General features: G+C 52.8%; 1 protein-coding gene across 15 annotated transcripts in view; it reads left to right on the top strand.

The window, feature by feature from the left end:
* The window catches only part of HPCAL1 (hippocalcin like 1), a 127,185-nt gene that overhangs the window by 102,080 nt on the left and 6,067 nt on the right, over window positions 1-19,038 (top strand). For 9 of the 15 annotated variants that reach the window (NM_001246377.1, XM_016942934.3, XM_009441957.4 and 6 more), the window contains 1 exon segment: window positions 17,246-17,647. In NM_001246377.1, the coding sequence (NP_001233306.1) occupies window positions 17,270-17,647 (378 nt within the window). In that variant the 5' untranslated portion in view covers window positions 17,246-17,269. 15 annotated transcript variants of the gene reach the window in all.

The following is a 19,038-nucleotide window of genomic DNA, read 5'->3' as shown; positions in this document are numbered from 1 at the left end:
TTATAAACACACTCTCTATGAGTCAGAGGCCTGGGTGATCATGGATAAGTCACTTGCCAACAGTTAACTCCAGACTGTAGCTGCTGGGGCCACTGAGGGCGGCTGGAACATCACCATTCTGTGCCTAGCATTTCAGCCGGGCTGAGGCCATTTTATTAAGAATGACTTATTGTTTGTATTGCTTCCCAGAGATATTAAACATGAATCAAATAATGCATGTGATGATTCACTGGAGGTTCCCTTCCAAATTTAAAAAAGAATTAAAGAAAAGGTTTTTGACGGGTGTGCTGGTGTGGACACCAGGCAGGCACCCGGGAGCCCTCCCACCTTGAGCTCAGCCGTGGGCAGCACAGCACAGGGTGGACCTTGCCCTGCAGACAGAGCCATGCAGCCTGCGCAAAACCCCAGGGAGGACGCGCGTCTCACAAACACCTCTTCAGTCTAACATTTACAATGGTATTTCCTACAAATGGTTTCCACCCGAGATATATTACAATGTGGCCAAAGCCCATTCATTTGGGACACATGAATTCAAAATTTGGAAATAGTTCCTTTGGGGCTCATGAACTGAAAGTTTAGTCATTTCTCAAGCAGGGACCTGGCAGAAATGTAGCTTTTTACCATCTACTAAGACAAGAGCTAGGCAGCTGGTTCTGCTGAACAAGGTCCCGGGGAGAGGGACACCAGTCCTGGCTCAGTGAGCAGCTCCTCAGGTGCTTTGGAAGCCTCCTCTGGGGATAGACTCAAAGAAGTTTTCTATTTATTTATTTATTTATTTTTCTTTATTTTTAAATGTTTTTCTCAAGGATGTTTTTTAGAGCTAGCTCATACCTCAGGGGCCACACTGTCCAAACGCATATTGGACCCTGATGAGGAAAGTGAGAGCCGTCAGGGTGTGTGACATAGCCACTGTCACCCAGGCCTCCAGCTCCATTCTGCAGTTGAAAATGATGCCCTCATAACAAAGAGTTCGTGTGTGTGTGTGTGTGTGTGTGTGTGTGACGGAGTCTTGCTCTGTCACCCAGGCTGGAGTGCAGTAATGTGATCTTGTCTCGCTGCAACCTTCGCCTCCCAGGTTCAAATGAGTCTCCTGCCTCAGCCTCCCGAGTAGCTGGATTACAGGTGCCTGCCATCAGGATGCCCGGCTAATTTTTGTATTTTTAGTAGTGATGGGGTTTTACCATGTTGGCCAGGCTGGTCTTGAACTCCTGACTTCAGGTGATCCGCCCACCTCAGCCTCCCAAAGTGCTGGGATTACAGGCGTGAGCCACCGAGTCCGGCCAACAAAGAGTTCTTATCCGTTCATTACAAACGCCCACTCTTTCCAGTCCTTACCTGATCAAGAATTCAGAGGCAATTTTTCAGGTATTTTTTTGACTCGGACTTTACAAATTTGAACTACCATTCAAGTAATTGGTCTGAATTCCTAGGTTTCGATGGTATTTTTCTCTTCCTTCTTCTGGCTGCCTCTCCTCCCCATACCCTGCATTTGTTAATGTACCCATTTGTTCCACATTCTGTTTGTTCTTTATTGCTCTATACACTGCTCCATAATGTTCTCTATCATTTGTCCATTCATTACCCATGAAGGTACATGGAGAGGTCACCAGCCCAGAGGTTTGTAGCAGGGACAATTACTTGCTGGTGGTGGTCTCCCCAAAAGTTTGGGCCTGCGAGTCATTGACACCTACACACTTTGAAAACACCCCAGGATGAAGTCTGGGACTGGAAGGAGCTCCCACCTCAGCCAGACTCTGGCCTCCTCCCCAGCTGTGTCCCCGCCAGCCCTTCTCCAGCCATGCCCTTTTGCCTCCCAGCACGCTGTGGATTCCTCCTGGAATGCCCCTCACCCCGTCTTTGCTGGGTGAGTGTTTTCCCAGCCCCGCTGAGCTCAGGTATCAGCCCCAGCGCTCTGGGTAAGTCTGGGACCATCTCCTACATTGTCTGCAAAATCCTGCAGAAAGCCTGGCCTGTGCTGGTCAGCAGGATGCTGCGTTTCCTTTTAAACAGACCCAAAGCAGTCAGCGGCCACAGACTCCCCAGAGACGGAGATGAGAGGAGGGACCTCATGCCCTGAGGCAGCCCCAGCCTCACTCCCATGCCCTGCAGGCGCTGAGCAGCCCCCAGATCCCGGGCTCCTTTGCTGCCCCAGGGTCGGGCAGTTCTTGCATCTTGGACCGAGTGGGCTCTGCCCTGCTGTGGCATGACTGGGCTTCTTCTGTCCTTTTTCTTTATTTTCTCTTTGAAGAACAGGAGTTGGAATTTCACTCACCCTGCCCCAGCTGGATGTGTCTAGGCCACCGTGGTCCCAGGCTCTCTGCCCAGCTGGGCCTCAGGACCAGATTTTAATGCCGCTGCTCGGGTGTGCCGAGCGAGAAGGGCTCGCCAGGCAGTGCAGAGATTCCACCGAGCCCAGGCCGCAGCCCCCACCTCCCGCCGGGCTGTGCTCAGTGTCAGGAATCGGCTCCCAAGATGGCCGCCTTTCTTGTAAAGCTGTGCCAATACCCCAGGCATCTGACTGGTGCTTTCCAGCTGGCACTCCTTTTACAGATTCCATTTCCCTTTATCCTCACAACTGCTCAGTAGAACCTGCAGGCAGGGACCCTTATTCCCATTTTACAGTCAAGGAAAATAAGGCCCAGAGAAGTTGAGACAGCCAGGACCATATGGCTGGAGACGGGGCAGGCTGGGCAGAGCCCCCAGCAGGGCCCCTGGGTCTGCGGGCTGCTCCCAGCAGCACCCCTCATATATACACCCTCATCCTGACTGCAGGCCCCTGAAGCTGGCATTCTGGTTCAATTTTACAGAGGAGCAAACAGGCTGGGTCTGGAGCGTTGACACTGGCAACTCTAGCCCAGCCTTGCCTGACTCCAGGGCATGGCTCCAAGACCCTGGAAGAGCTGCCTGTCCCTCCATGGCCCCTCCAGGGCGTGCTGGGTGCTGGCTGCTGGCGGGGCAGGCTGAGGCACTCGACAGCAGAGTTGGCCCCGTAGTCTCAGTTTTGCTCCCGCTAGGGTGAAACACGGTTCCCTGGGGAAGGGCTGTTGCTCACCTCTTGGCCTGGAACATCAGGGTGGAATTTGCAGACGGAATTCTGCCATCTGACGCGCAGATCTTCCCCCCAGGCATGGGTCAGTGCTTGAGTCATTCTGCAGCTGGCACAAAGAGCCAGGAAGAATGCGCTCCAAGATGCCTGGGAGCTGGCATGCCAAATCACCAGGCGTCATCAGCACAGCCAAGCCAGGGTGGGGGCCTCGGGCAGGAGCAGCGCCCTGCCAGCTCTGGCTGACTGCACGAGGGGCCACATCTAGAGGGACTGATGAAGGGGCGTCTAAAGCCTCAGTATCTCCAGCCTGCTGTGCCCTCTTACATTTTCTCCCAAAGAGCAGTCAGCTTGCAGTATGCGCCAAGTCCCCGCAAGTGGGACGTTGGGTGATTCACATGGTTGTTTCAGCTTTTGAGTTTTTGTTGTGTGATTGAATAGTAATAGAATTATTCTTGGTGTTCTATGGAGCATTACCGGGTAGTGGGGAGGTGGGCACACTGAGCCTCTACTGTTTCTCCCCTTCACCCCTCCTTGCTGTCATCAACATGCGTTCTCCTACAGTCATGCTCCGCGCTAATTCCTTTAGTCATTCCTTCCAGCATTACTGAAACTGGAAGAGTCTTTTGTGGCATGTGGGGATTCCTCGTCGTGCAGGGCTTGAGTGCCACAGGACCCAGTGCTCGCTGTCCCCATGCCCTGGCACACACTGTTCCCTTTGTCTGTCCCAGCTGGAGAACTCCTGGAACCTTTAAGCCCTGGCTCAGCCCTCAGCTCTGTCCCATCCCAGCTGACCTCTGTGCTCTGCGCCCGAGCTCCTGAGCCCACGTAAGTCTCTTCATGCCCATCACTGCTGTTTCATGGGCGTGTGTGTGGGGTCACTTCAAGGAGCCCCAGGAAGGGTCTGTGTCTTGTCCATCCACGTGTGACTACACCCAGCATGGAACAGGACTGGGGAACCACTGAGGTGTGGGTGAAGGAACCAGTCCAGAGACTCCACTCTCACTTCAGCCTGATGTTTCTGGGGTCTGTCACTGAAAACCCCAACTTCACCTTCAAAGCGAGATCCTGGGTGGGGGCAGAGGAAGTCCCAGGCTCTGTGGCCAGGACTCCACACCCAGATTTCCACCGGGCTCGCTCTAGCCTGGCCCTGGCACGGGTGCTGCATGGCTCTGCTCCCCGCCTGGCATCCGGCACCCTCCACCTCTGTAGAAACACGGAACTGTCACAGGGACAGACGTACATGAGTCGGGGGTTGCTTTCAGAAAGTCTATGGTCTCATTTTGGTCCTGCCTTTGAGCTTCCTTTTCCTGCTGGGTTAGGGTTCCGGACGGAAGGGGAGCATTCTCTTGGGCGTTTCCCTTTTCCTGTCTCCCTGTTCTCTCCCCAGAGGCTCATGTATGTCCGTTTCACTCACCTCCCTTTCTCTGCTTGGGAGGCAGCTCAAAGAGCTCCTCTCCAAAGACTCAAGCTGGAGTGATGTTGGCTCTATGATGACGCCGCACTGGTCCAGGGAATGATCTCACTGGAGAGTAGCAGGAAGTCCCCCATCCTGTCCCCCACCCCACTGGCTGAGGACCATATAGCTGGGATGTGTTCACCTGGGAAGGAGATTGGCACCAGTTTGATAAATGGACACCCCCAAGTCTGGCATGGCCCCAAAACTCTACTCTGCTGCAGCTGTTTCCATGCCAGAAAACAGAGATTTCCAGAATACTGAGTCTGAATGTGCCTTCTTGGAGCAGCTTCAAATCTGAGCAGGAGAGCACTTGACCATCCTAACCCCTGACCTTCCTCCAGCGATTCCTAAAACTGGAAGAGTCACAGAATGTTAGAATAAGAGGGATCCTAGAAAAAGAATCACTCACTCATTGCTTTGTTCATTTGCTCAGGCACTGTGCTAGGCGCTTGGAATACACAACCATTCATTCAAACATATTTATTGACTGAATTGTGTGCCAGGCCCTGTTTTGGGCCCTGTGGGGGTACAGTGGTGAACAAAAGGAGGCAGACAGTCAAGAGATTTTGTAAATATAGTGCCAGGTGGCAGGAAATGCTGAGAAAGGGGTCAGGGTGAGGGACCAGAGGGTGAGGGTGGATGCTCTTTGAGGTGGGTCCTTGGAGGAGGTTTCCCCACGACTGTTGAGCAAGGACATGAACTTGGAGGGAGTGAGCCTTGCAGACACTGAGGGGGAGGAAGAGCAGACAGGTGGAGGGAACTGCAGGTGCAAAGGCCCTGAGGCTGGAACACGCTGAGCAGCTTCTCTGACTGGGACAAATGAAGGATTCTCCTTCCCCCAGGAGCTCCCAGTCTAATGAAGGAAAAAGACAAAGAAGTGATGCGTTCAAAGCTGAGTTCATACTAGAAAAATGCTGTTAGAATTCAAAGGGAAGAGCAGTTGCAGGGGCTGGGAAAGGCAAGCCTGAGGAGTGACCTTTGCGTTGGGCTTTGGTGGATAAGTAGGGGTTGGCAGGGTGGCTGAGGCGAGCATGCCACATGGGTGAACTCATATCTGCAGAGGCACAAGGTGTGCAGGGACAGCCACCCACACATTCCTCTTCCTGTCGCAGTAGCAGCTTCTGCAAGAGAAAGTACAGCTCTTGGGGATTTCCCTTTTCCTTTCTCCACCTCTTCCTTCTCACCAGCTTCATTTAGGGCATTTCAGCCTTGAGAGGGTGGAAAAGAAGGAGAGATTGGTAGAGGAAGGGGATTTCTATGCCCTGCTGGGTCTCTCTCTCTCCCTCTCTTCCCATATGTTATGTTTTTCTTGTAAGGTTTTGGGGAGTTGTGGGGAGTTTAAGAGGCTGGGGATGGGTAAGAAGTCAAGAAGGTTTCGGTTGGATTTCTCAACAACAGGTCATTGGCCTGGAGCCCGTCCAGTGGGTAAAATGCCGTGATGCAACAGCTTTCAGGAAGGCCTCCAGAAATGAGCTCTAGGTCAGTGGGTTGGGTTTAGGTGCAGGCACACCCTGGAACTGTCACTCTAGAGTTGTTACTAACCTCCTCTTTCCCCAGATCTGACTCAGCAGGGTTGGCTGTTCCAGCTCCAAAGAGAAGGAGGAACCTTTTCCTTCCGCAGCCCCTCCCCACCAGCCTCATTCCTTAGCTGGGGTCAGACCTGGGGTCCTCACTGCAGCTGGCCTCTGGCAGCATTCTCAGGCTAGCCCTCCCTGCTGAAAAGAGAACCGTGTGGGACTCACAGGTAATTATGAAATACAAACGCCATGATCTTTCATTCAAGGGCACTAAGGAGTGAATAAATAAAGGATACCACAGGGTGCTAATGAGCTTGAAGAGTCCCTGTTTGGTAGCCCCAGATCCAGGGTCCCTGGTATCACCCACTGAATGCTACTTCTACCCAGCACTGCCCACGGGAAATATAGTGGGAGACACATACCTATGTGATTGTAACTTTTTCTATAGCCGCATTGAAAAGTAAAAAAGATGAAATTTAAAACTTGTTTGATTTAAACCATTAGATCCCAAGTGGTATCATTTACCATTTCACATGTAATCAAGAAAGAAAAAGTATTAATGAGATATTTTATGTTATTTTTTTTCATATGAAGTCGTCAAAATCCGGCGTGTATTTTACACTAAGGGCACATATATGAGTTCAGACTGGCGACGGTTTATGTGCTCAGTAGCCACGTGTGGCTGGTTGTGACCATAGTGGACAAAGCAGCCCTAGCTTATAGGTGGAGACGCAGAGGCACCTGAGAGGGGCGGGGTCTCAGCTCAGGCCCTGGGAGCCTGTTCAACAGCTCCCTCTAGCGTCGGCCCAGCCACACTTCAGCCTGGATGGTCCCAGATGCATCGGCTCCTTCCTGCACCTGGGTCCTGGCAGCCGGCACAGCCTCCCCGCAATCACCCGGGGGCAAAACGGGCCCCTCCTAGAAGAACTACCGGGAAGCTAAGGCTGCAGGCAGCTTGACTCTCACTTGCTTATTTGGAGAAAAGAAGGACACAGGCCCGAGTTGTTTTGAAAAATGCAGTCAGCCCTAGGAGAGGGGCTTAGCTGCAGGGGCCGTGTGGGTCCAGCGGTCACGGGGAGAAAGAACTGGGTTGGGTGCTGGATAAGAAAGAGCACAAACCTGTTTGTCTTCCACAGGCCCCTTCTGCCTTCCACCTTCCTGTTCCACCCCAGGCAGAACAAGCTCTCATCTCAAATGGCCTGAGCCCTCTGATTCCTTGAAGTTCAAATTCACAACAAACGCCTCTCCAGCCTCTTCCTGAGCCTCAGTCTTTTTTTTTTCTTTTTGAGACAGAGTCTCGCTGTGTTGCCCAGGCTGGAGTGCAGTGGCACCATCTCAGCTCACTGCAACCTCCACCTTCCGGGTTCAAGCAATTCTCCCGTCTCAGCCTCCCGAGTAGCTGGGACTACCAGGTGCGTGCCACCACACCCAGCTAATTTTTTATATTTTTAGTAGAGACGGTTTCACCATGTTGCTCAGGCTGGTCTTGAACTCCTGAGCTCAGGCAATCCACTGCCTTGGCCTCCTGAAGTGCTGGGATGACAGGTGTGAGCCACAGCGCCCCGGCCAGCCTGGGTCTCTCATAAGCATTTGGTGTTTCCCACCTCTCTGGTCGCCTTCCCTCAAAGCATCTCAGAGTCTGGTTGGCCTGGCAAGCTTCGGGGATCTGACTGATGAAAGCGTTTTGGAGCAATGGGATGAGATGCCAACCAATGCCGTCAGCCGGCACTGAGGTGGGATTAACAGGACAATCAAGCCCTCGGTTCCCAGGAGCCTCGCTGAGCAGCTGCTAGAACTGTGCCACTAAACAGGCTTTAATTTACAGGCAATACCGACTCTGGGTTAACTATTTCTCACAGGGCTCCCCAGCTGCAGGTTTACATTTCTTTCCTTGTTCCTCTTTTTCTTCTTCTTTTTTTTTTTTTTTTTTTTTTTTTTTACAATTCAGCAGATTAAGAACAATAACAGGGTAACTGAGAACCACAGAGGTGGCTGTAAGTGACTCATTAACTCCCTCTCCTGTGTTTCCATCACCATGAATTAAAACGTCATCGCTGATGCCCTCAGACAACTGTTACTAGTTTGATCCGAGCTTTGCTTGAATATGAATCTTTTTAAGCCGAGCAGGAGATGGTTCTGCTCTCAAATAGACTGCCCTCCCCTGGGCCTCCCATTCCTCACCCCACCATCCTCCCTGGAGATGAAAGACTTCCTGAGAAATGAAGGCTGGGTTTGCCTAATTACTGGAGCAAGGTGGCCATTTCTGCTGGGAAACGTGAGTGGTGGCTTTCTGTCTCTGCAGAAAGGCTTGCTTTTGCTCGGTCGTCTTACTAGACAGCCAAGCACCAATAAGGTTGGTTCCTTTGCTTAATGAATGACAGAGGGGTCACAGCAGCATGCAGCATTCCCCCCGCCCCCCGTTTCTTGTGAGGCAGCCTGCGTCGGGCCCGACAGCCTCCAGGAGAGAGCTAAAATGAGGTCCTTCAGATTACATATTTCATCTGGGCCCTTGTTAATAAGCAAATGCTGGCTGTCCCAGTGAGTGACTGGGAGTGTGTGTGTGGCCGTCACCTTCATTTGGCATTCATGGGCTCCATTTACCAGTTTCATAAAAGTTCCAGTGGGGAGGCCATCTTGCAAAGCTGTCCTGGCGAGCACAAGCAGAGTGCTGGACACCAGCCAGGAGCACCCTGGGTGGCCTCCACGGCTGCTTATGGTCTTGGCATGGAAAGGGCCCAGGGGAGGTTGCAGGACAATGGGAAGGAGGTGGGCTCTCCACTCAGACCTCCTGGGTCCACAGCCCACCACCCCACCGAAGCCTCGGTCCCTTGTCCCTAAGGTGGAGCTGACATTGCCTCCTCTCGGCCTAGCCAGGAGTGACCCCACTTTCCCAGCTCCTAGAATCTTCACTGTGTCCTCCCCTGGATGTGGCCTACAGGGACCGGGCCTCCTGCAGCCTTTGAAATCCTCCTTGTCATTCGGTTGTGATTCCAAATGCCGTTGTCCTAGGCAAGCCGCCGAGTGCCCCGGGAATGAGTGACTCCCCTGGACCCCACTTTATTCACTTTTTATGCCCCATCCTGGGCGTGCCTACACCATAACTCAAGCCCCCCAGGGAGCTGGTGACTGGGGACCGGCATCCCAGTGCTCAGCCCGGGATTCGGCACTCAGAGGGCCCGACAGCCTGGAATACACTGAGCACCCCGCTGGCACCAGGCCCCAAGGACAGGCTGATGTTTCCACTTCCCTGGAGAAAGATCCTCCAGTCCCCTGCTCGGAGGCTGATCCCGGCTGGCTGCCCGCTTGCTCAGGGCAAGGAGGTAGGCTGGAGAGGGCGGACTTCCCTCAACTCACCCATCTTCTGTGGGTTCCTCACCAGCCTTCCTCTGGGCCTGTTGTTCTCCTGTCCAGTGTCTTTCCAGAGAAGATTCCTCCCCCAAGCTGTGGAGATGGGGCTGGGGTGGGGGTGGTTACCCGACTGCTGAGTCGCAGTACAGGGTTCCATGTTGGTCAGGGGTGGCTAATTGCTGTAAGAAACAAGTGCCAACCTTTGCTTGGCCCAGTGAAGTAGTGTTTCCTGATGTGTTGCAGTGGGATGTCACCGCAGGAGACGAAGGCTCTATTCCACGCAGTCACGCAAGGACTTAAGTTTCTTCTTTTTAGCAGGTCTTTCGTCTCACAGCCTTTCTCAGCCGGGGTTCCAGGAGGGAATCAAGGACTCACAGCAAAGGCATCATGGTGTGCAGGGAACGACTTTCCTCCTGCATACCTGGAATGAAACCAGTTACACACCATCCTTAGGTGCATGACTGGTTGGGGAAATGGGCACACCAGTCATTGACTGCAGGCTGTGGTTCAGATGAGAAAGCCTGGTTGAGAAATGCTTTAGGGTCTATGCCCTCTGGGGCCTCCAAGTCCTCCCCTGGATAGTCTGCTTCCAGGTGCCCAGCAAGAAAGGGCAGGAAAGGGCGTGTGCAGCAAGGGCTGCCCTGAGAGTTATGGAGGCCCAGGCCAGAAGTGTGGTCATCACTCTGGCCACATCCCATTGGCCAGAGTGTAGTCACATGGTACCACCTGGCTGCAAGGGAGGCTGGGAAATGTAGGCCGGCTGTGTGCCCTGGAAGAAAAGGCAATAGAGTAAGAGGAGCACATGGTCTCGGCACAGGCTCTATTCTTGCACATTCCTTCAGACTCTGCCTCCCACACCTCCTGAGGCTCTGGGGACCCCCTATCCCTGAGCCTTCTGGAATTTTGGGGCTCCAGTTGCCCTGTTTCTCCTCCCTGGCCCCCCTCCCTGCTCAGCTGTTTGCCATCTCCCTGCCCACTTCCCACTGATGTGTGTTGGGGCTTGTGGATGTGATCAAGGTCATAGGCACAGTCTTTCTTTTCTTTTTCTTGTTCTCCTTGTTGGGGTGGGGATTTTTTCAAAAGGAAGCGGCAAAGGTATTGTACTATTTTGGGGTCCCTACACTCTTCTGCCTCCACATTCTTCTGTTGTGTTTATGCTGCTAGACCTGGAACCTTAGGATGAGCAGGTCTTGGCATCAGACTTTGTTTGCATCAGCAGAATCCTTTCTTTGAAAGAGAACAGATGCAGAAACAGATCAGAGGGTTGCTGCTCTGGTCAGTGCTGGGCCCGGAGGCCCAGAGTCCTTCCTCCTCTCCTGCCCATCCTGTGGACCCCCAAAGCCTTAGGAAGGTCCCTGGGGCTCCTGGGACACAGCTCAGAGGCTCCTGGCTGGTGTCACTCCTCTCTGTGAGGCTTGAATTCTCTCCCTTGCATTCCGAAAGTGGGTCACACTGGGATACCAGCTTTGTCCAAACCTCCCTACCTCTGAAGTTAGCCAAACCTCAAAGCAGGTTCTTGTGCATGTGTGTATACACAGCAACTGCAACCACAGCAAGAGTGTCCATTCACCCAACACAGACACCCACCTTGTGCCAGGCCCAGCTGGGTCACCTGGGAGAGGGTGAAGGGTAGGAAGCACTTCCAGAGGAGGTGCTGAGTGAGGCAGGAGGCCGCAGGCGCACACGTCTGCCCTCTGGCACACGCAGGAAGGTGCTGGGAATGCAGGGAGCTTCTCCCCAGCAGACCATGATGCACTCCGCCTGTTACCTTCTAGCGGTGTGCTCACTGGGTTTGGCACTGCCCCTAATCTGGTGCCTCCCTTTCTATACGCATCTGTGATTTCAGGCAGATAAGTGTTATGAGTTTGGCATTCCAATGGGATCGGTAAGAACATAAATCACCGATCCATCCTGGGATAAATTTCTCCCTTCGTTCTGAGCGGTGATTTGGTTTTCATTGAGGTGAGTGGATTCTTAAGGCAGTGATCCTCAACTCCCAGGGCCTAGAACTTCACAGAAGGTGGCTCATTTTGATAATGAAAAATGCAGGGGTGCAAATCAGGCAGAAAGGGCCTGCCACTAGCCAACAATGTGTCCATCACCACGTCGCCCTTGCCTGGGCCAGCCTCCCCTCTGCTGCCCATGCAAGGCCTGGGGAGGAGGCCAGACCGCCTGGGTCCAAGCCCTGGCTTTGCCTCTCAGAGGTTCCGGGGCTCTCCCAGGGTTGGTTTACTTGTGGTGAAGCGTGACTAATAGGTAAAGTATCTGACAAAATGGGCCCCACAGGCCACGGTTGCTGCTTCTGGCTGTCCCTGCTGAGAGCAGGTGTAAGGTACCTGGCATCACTCCTGCCCCAGAGACACCGATAACACACATTTGTCAGCTGTAGGTCAGTTCCCCAAGGGTGGCTGCTGTGCTACTGTAGCACGGGACTGCAGACTGGGCACTTAAACTACAGAACTCTGTTTTCTCATGGTCTGGAGGCCAGAAGTCCAAGGTGTTGGCAGGGTTGGGTGTTGGCAGGGTTGGGAGTTGGCAGGGTTGTTTCCTCCAGAGGCCCCTCTCCTAGAATTGCAGATGGCCGTCATTTTGCTGTGTCTTCACACGGTTTCCCCTGTGTGTCTGTGTCCTCATCTCCTCTTCTTATAAGGACACCAGTCATATTGGATTAGGGCCCACCCTGGTGACCTCATTTTAACCTAATGACCTCTTTAAAGACTGTGTCTCCAAGTACAGTCCCATTCTGAGGGACCTGGGGTTAGGACTTCAACATGGGAATTTGGGGGAGGCACAGTTGAGGCCATAGCAGCAGCTGTCTCATTCTGCTCACAGCTGGTTCTCTCTGGCCACGTGCCAGAGAGGAGTACGATGCCATCCCCTTAAACCACACACGGACACGCTGCCAGGAGGAACGTCATCACCTTTCAGCTGAAAGGAGTGAGGAATGAGGACGAGCAGGTGCAGAACACAGCCTTCTCACGTACTGGTCCATTCTGCACGTGCGCTGCTGCTCTTACAGCGTCAGACGGGAGGCTGGACTAGAGACGCCTAAGACAAACCCTGCTTTCCCCTCCAGATGCTGGCTGCAAGAACGCCACAGTTTGAGAGGAGTGTGGACAATAGAAAGCCTTGAGAGCAGCTGAGCTGATGAAGGGATGGGAAAATGGGCCCTTTTGAAGCCTAGGAATGACCAAGTGGAGATGTGCAGGGTTTGCGGGGTGCCCCAGCTTGAGTCTCAGTGCTCTGGGGGACATAGCGCAGAGTGGGACAGCCCTGTGGGTCAACCCCTGCCTGGTTCTGCAGACTCGGAGAGGTGGGACTCCTGCCCCAGGCCGCATGGGGGGCCGGCCCTGGGCTGGGTGTCCCTCGTGCTGCCTGGGAGCCTCAGGCAACCTGCTGCAGCAGCTTGTTTTGCCACTCACTGGCCTGACTGCGGGAGCTGGAGGGGCTGGGAGGCCATTCCCTACTCCACAGCTTAGCTCAACCTCCCAGGTGCCCCGCACCCCCATCCCTCCCTTCCCATAAAACCAGTTATTCCTCATCCTCATAAGCGCTCCTAGGACACTTGCCATGTTCTATCAGTTTGGGGGTTCTCTGGGGCAGCCATCCACAGATCCATGCCCCGTCTATGAGCCATCTCCCCTCTCCTCCTCACCCCCGTGCTCCCCGTGTGGTGTCAGCCCCCGAGGCAGGGACTGTATGGGTTTTGTTCACTGCCCACACTCCCTCTGACACACAGGAAGTTCTGGAAAAGCTTCCGCATGGTGAAGGAGCCACATGCGGTTTGGTCGGGTGCCCCAGGCCTCCTCTTCATCATCACGACCACCCTGCCATCCCTGTTATTCGGGGGGAGTCCAGAGCTCCGGGAAGTTGACCACCTCCCCAAGGTCCCCCAGCAGGGGTGGGTGGAGCTGGCTCTGAGCCCACACTCAATGCCTTTCCCCTGTGCCCTGGAGCCTGGCTCGGTGCCACCCGGGACTTGTTTGTGGAAGTGACATGTGAACACCTAGCGAGCTCCACGGGCTCTGCGTGTGTACGTCTTTGCTGACTCAGTGGCCCCACACAGCAACCCGAGGGCCAGGGCAGAAAGCACAGGAGGAGCCACCACGGGTGCTGCAGGGCCTCAGGCCGGGCATCCATCCTCCACCTGTCCTTCTGCCATCCATCTGTGGGTTCTCCCTCAGGTGCCACGCAAGGCTGGTCCTTCACAATGGCCCAGGCCCTCAACTCAGTGGTCAGGAGGGCTCCCACCACCTCAGGGCTTAGCGGCAGTCAAGGTAACCTCAGGTCCTCAGGCTACCTTTGCAAATAGGTCCTTGCAAAGACCCTAATTCACATTCACAGATACTGGGAGTTAGGACTTCAACATCTTTTAGGGGAGGACATGATTCAACCCATGCATCTGGGCCTAGGAAGTGGAACTGCCCCAGTGAGTGATGCCCTGGGCACTGTGCAGTTCTGGGGGACACAGCCCTGACAGCCGGAGGGGGGCTTTCTGGGCACAGAGCTGTCTGGGATCCGCCAAGGCAACACAGGAAGGAGTCCAGAGCTCACCTGGGTGAGACCCGAGAGCTGTCAGTGACAGCAGAATCCAGAGGGAGCCCACATCTCCAAGCCAGGTCCAGAGCTCTTCCAACAGGATAGCAGTCTTGTCAGGCACTCTGGGAGGCCAAAGTGGGAGGATCACTTTGGGGCCAGGAGTTCGAGCAACCTGGGCAACGTAGCAAGATCCCTATCTCTACAAACAAACCAAAAACCTCAGTAGCATCTTTGTTGTTTTTTCTCTTCTGTCAGGTATTTTGGTAATAGTGATCTTCTGATTTTACATTCCCCCTTTTTTTTTTCCATGTAGAAATCTCTATGGCCATTTCCTCTTGTGAATTAATTGAGTTTCTAAAGTGAACTAGCTGCATGTTAGAACCAGGACTTTTTTGAGCCCTTTAGAGCATGCTGGCAGGCGTCATCCCCAAGCCCCAGGGTGGGTCATATTTCTGGATGATGGAGGCAGGGGGTGCAGGGGTCCCCTATCTGCACATTGTTCTGGGTCTGATGTGATTCCTCAACTCCTCCATGAAACAGGGGCCATGCTTGTCCTCGTCTGGGGCAAACTGCAGTTGGAGAGGCTGGCCTCCTGTGGCTGCATATCCAGAGCTGGGCTTAACTGGCCAGGAGGAGAGAAGAATCCTCTCTCTTAATAAAAAGTCCCCAGGGGCTGGGCACAGTGGCTCACACCTGTAATCCCAGCACATTGGGAGGCTGAGGCAGGTGGATCACCTGAAGTCAGGAGTTCGAGACCAGGTTGGCCAACATGGTGAAACCCCATCTCTACTAAAAATACAAAAATTAGCTGGGCATGGTGGCGCATACCTGTAATCCCAGCTACTTGGGAGGCTGAGGCACAAGAATCGCTTGAACCCAGGGGGCGGAGGTTGCAGTGAGCTGAGATCGCTCCATTGCATTCCAACCTGGGTGACAAGAGCGAAACTCCCTCTCAAAAAAAAAACAAAAAAAAAAAGTCCCCAGGGCCCATGTCCACCCAGCCGTCTCTCTCCCTCCCGGCCAATGTTATTCTTTCCTCATAAGCCCTTCCAGAGCACAAACACACAAGCACGTATGTTTGTCTTCTTTTTTCATAAATGGTAACAAGCTCTGCTTGCTGTTGTGCAGCTTCTCTTTTCACATAAAAATACACCTTGAAGAATATTTCTTATGAGTACGTAAGATGGGCACCTGAGTAGTTTGCTGTTACAGACCACGTAGGCAATGGCCGCCTGCACAGATTATTTGCACAGGTGGGAGTATCATTAGATGTTTCTGGAAGTGGGATGGCTGGGTCAAGGTGAATGTGTGTTTGGAATTTTGAAAGATAAAGTCATAAAGATAAGTAAAAACGCCTGGCATCTTGGCTCACGGCTGTAGTCCCAACACATTGGGAGGTCAAGGTGGGAGGACTGCTTGAAGCTAGGAGCTTGAGACCGGCCTGGGCAAAATTGTGAGGCCCTGTTTCTACAAAAAAAAAAAAAAAAAAAAATTAACTGGGTGTGGTGGTGTGTGCCCATAGTCTCAGCTACTCAGGAGGCTGAGGTGGGAGGATCACTTGAGCACCGGAGGTCAAGGCTTCAGTGAGCCATGATCACACACTGCAGCCTGGGTGACAGAGAGCCTGTCTCAAAAAATAAATAAATAAAAAATAGATAGATAGATAGATAGATAGATTGATTGATATAGAGAGGATAAGTAAAAACAAAAACATGTATGTACTATAAAACCTGGGATGGGCTGGGCGTGGTGGCTTATGCCTATACTCCTAACACTTTGAGAGGCCAAGGCAGGCGAATCACTTGAGGTCAGGAGTTTGAGACCAACCTGGCCAACATAGTGTGAAACCCTGTCTCTACTAAAAATACATAAATAAATAAATAAATAAATAGCCAGGTGTGGTGGTGCATGCCTATAATCCTAGCTACTCAGGAGGCTGAGTTGGGAGGATTGCTTGAACCCAGGAGGTGGAGGTTGCAGTGAGCCGAGATCACACCACTGCACACTCCTCATAAGTGCCTGGAAGGGCAACACAGCGAGACTCCATCTCAAAAAAAAAAAAAAAAAAAAAACAAAAAAAAAACCCTGGGATAGAGGCAGAGAAGAAAGGAAGTGGTGGGCAGTGTGGGTGGTCTGTCTTACCTTTCATAATGGAGAGCTGGTGCCTACTGTTTAGAATTCACAAACACAGAGTTCAAAGTGGTTGCCACTGTGGCTAGGGTAGGAGACATCTTTTTATTTCTCATTCTTCCATGTACTTCAAAAATTATTATGCCCTGTATATCAGTTAACTGTTAATGTAAGAAAATAACATGAGGTGGTGCAGTGGCAGCTGTGTGAATGCCGGTTAATCAGTCTTGCATTCAGGACTTGTGGAGAACCGCCCTGGGGGATGGTTTTGAGCAGAGCAGTTCCTCGTTCCCACAGGTGCCTCATTTTTCCCTGGTTCCATTCAGAACATCATTAGCCTAGAGCTAATTCCAGATCCTCCTCCCACCCGGGGCAGTTTATCAAAGGCAAAATAAAGAGGGTGGGCTGGGGACAGTGGCTCACACCTGTAATCCCAGCACCTTGGGAGGCGGAGGCAGGTGGATCACCTGAGGTCTGGAGTTCGAGACCAGCCTGGCCAACATGGTGAAACCCTGTCTCTACTAAAAATACAAAAAATTATCTGGGCGCGGTGGTACATGCCTGTAATCCGAGCTACTCAGGAGGCTGAGGCAGGAGAATTGCTTGAACCTGGGAGGCGGAGGTTACAGTGAGCTGTGATCCTGCTACTGCACTGCAGCCTGGGTGACAAGAGCAAAACTCCATCTCAAAATAAACAAACAAATAAACAAATAAAGAAGGTGGGTGGGGGTGACTCCCTGAAAGTTTCTAGACGCCTCTTCTAAAGATAAAAACATAATGTGATGCCTGAAAGAGGGAAGAACTGCCCCAAAGAGTCTGGGATGTGGCTGAGGTGGCCACTTTGCCTGGAGCTGATGAGGGGAATGAAAGTAAGAACTGATTTTAATCTTTGCCTCTTGTACAAACCCTGGTGGGCACCGGATGATGCCCTGTTACACTGATTTTAAGTTGCATTTTCCCCCCCGCATTTCCACATTCTCCAAGTGAGAACATGTCCCGCAGTGTGAGGGTGAGCTGTCGTGATTTAATTAGAGTCTCTCGGCCTTCTTGGTGGTCCATAAGATAGTGGCATGCCTTCCGATGGGGGACCCGGGAGTTGCTGAGTCGCAGTGCTTGCACAGCGATGGGCTTATTTGGTCTCTCCGGCACATGGCTCAGCCCTGCTCCGTGGCCGTGGGTGGCGTCCCCGGCTGACCCCCTGTCTTGCAGGTGTAGTCGCCGCCGCCAGCCGCCATGGGCAAACAGAACAGCAAGCTGCGGCCCGAGGTGCTGCAGGACCTGCGGGAGAACACGGAGTTCACCGACCACGAGCTGCAGGAGTGGTACAAGGGCTTCCTCAAGGACTGCCCCACCGGCCACCTGACCGTGGACGAGTTCAAGAAGATCTACGCCAACTTCTTCCCCTACGGCGACGCTTCCAAGTTCGCCGAGCACGTCTTCCGCACCTTCGACACCAACGGCGACGGCACCATCGACTTTCGGGAGTTCATCATCGCGCTGAGCGTGACCTCGCGGGGCAAGCTGGAGCAGAAGCTCAAGTGGGCCTTCAGCATGTACGACCTGGACGGCAACGGCTACATCAGCCGCAGCGAGATGCTGGAGATCGTGCAGGTACCGGTGCCCGAGGCCCCGGGTCTCACCGCGGGCCCAGGTCCCCTCCCAGCTCCCAGCCCAGGGCTTTTTTTTTTTTTAAGACAGGAATCTTGTTCTAGTGACTGGAGTGCAGTGGCACTATCTCAGCTCACTGCAACCTCTGCCTCCTGGGCTCAGGTGATTTTTCCACTTCAGCCTCTTGAGCACCTCCATGCCCTGTCAATTTTTTTGGTATTTTTGATGGTAGAGAGAGGGTTTTGCCACATTATCCAGGCTGGTCTCGAACTCCTAGGCTCAAGCGATCTGCCCGCCTCAGCCTCCCAGAGTGCTAGAATGACAGGTGTGAGCCACCGTGCCTGGCCTCCCTGTGTTCTTTATGTTCACTCGACATTGGGTCTTTCTTGGCCAGGTTGCTACCTGGTGCACTTTTGAAAGTGAGCAGTTGTCACCTGATTGGGCAGACCCTTGCAAAGGGCAATGGTAAAAGCCAATGTTTATTGATCACTTGCTATACATCAGGGCCGGGTGGAGCACTTTGATCCTTTTTCATCTTCATAACCCAACAACGTGGGTCATTCTCTGCATTTTACAAAGTCTGAGACTCAAATAGATGAATTTCTAAAAATTATATTTTATATATATTTGGAGACAGAGTCTCACTTTGTCGCCCAGGCTGGAGTGCAGTGGCATGATCTCGGCTCACTGCAACCTCCACCTCCTGGGTTCAAGAGATTCTCCTGTCTCAGCCTCCCATGTAGCTAGGATTACAGGTATGTGCCACCGCAGCCAGCTAATTTTTGTATTTTTAGTAGAGACGAGGTTTCACCATGTTGGCCGGGCTAGTCTTAAACTCCTCACCTCAGTTGATCTGCCTTCAGCCTCCCAAAGTGCTAGGATTACAGGCATGGGCCACCGTGCCTGGCCAAGAATTATATGATTGCTGGGCTCCTTGGCACTTGCAAGAGGTACCTGCCAAGACCTGGGGAAAGCCCTGGATTTGAGAACTCAACAGATAGCTTGTGATGTCCCCAGGAATGCGCAGTCATCAAGTAAAACTGAAGCATTAACGATCACGAGAATCAGCTCAGCACAGGAAAGACGTAATTTTAGGAGGCATCTCTTCGCCTTCATGCCTATCAACAGCTCTAGCAGAAAGGCCATGTTTCAGAAGGAAACCAAGTTTTGTTCACTTGGCCAGGTGCCTAGGTATGCGAGAGAGAGTAGAGAGCAGAGCTGCCCCTCCCTGGCATTCCCCTGAGTGCCTCCCTGAGCCCAGGAGCATCCAGTTCTAGAACTCATGGCCAGGCCTGTAATCCCAACACTTTGGGTGGCCGAGGCTGGAGGATCGCGTGAGCCCAGGAGTTTGAGACCAGCCTGGGCAATATAGTGAGACTCCATCTCTATAAAAA

This window comes from Pan troglodytes, chromosome 12, assembly GCF_028858775.2.
Source record: "Pan troglodytes isolate AG18354 chromosome 12, NHGRI_mPanTro3-v2.0_pri, whole genome shotgun sequence".
Lineage (NCBI taxonomy): Eukaryota > Metazoa > Chordata > Mammalia > Primates > Hominidae > Pan > Pan troglodytes.
The sequence above is the reverse complement of the archived record's forward strand: the minus strand, read 5'-3'. Positions and strand labels throughout refer to the sequence as shown.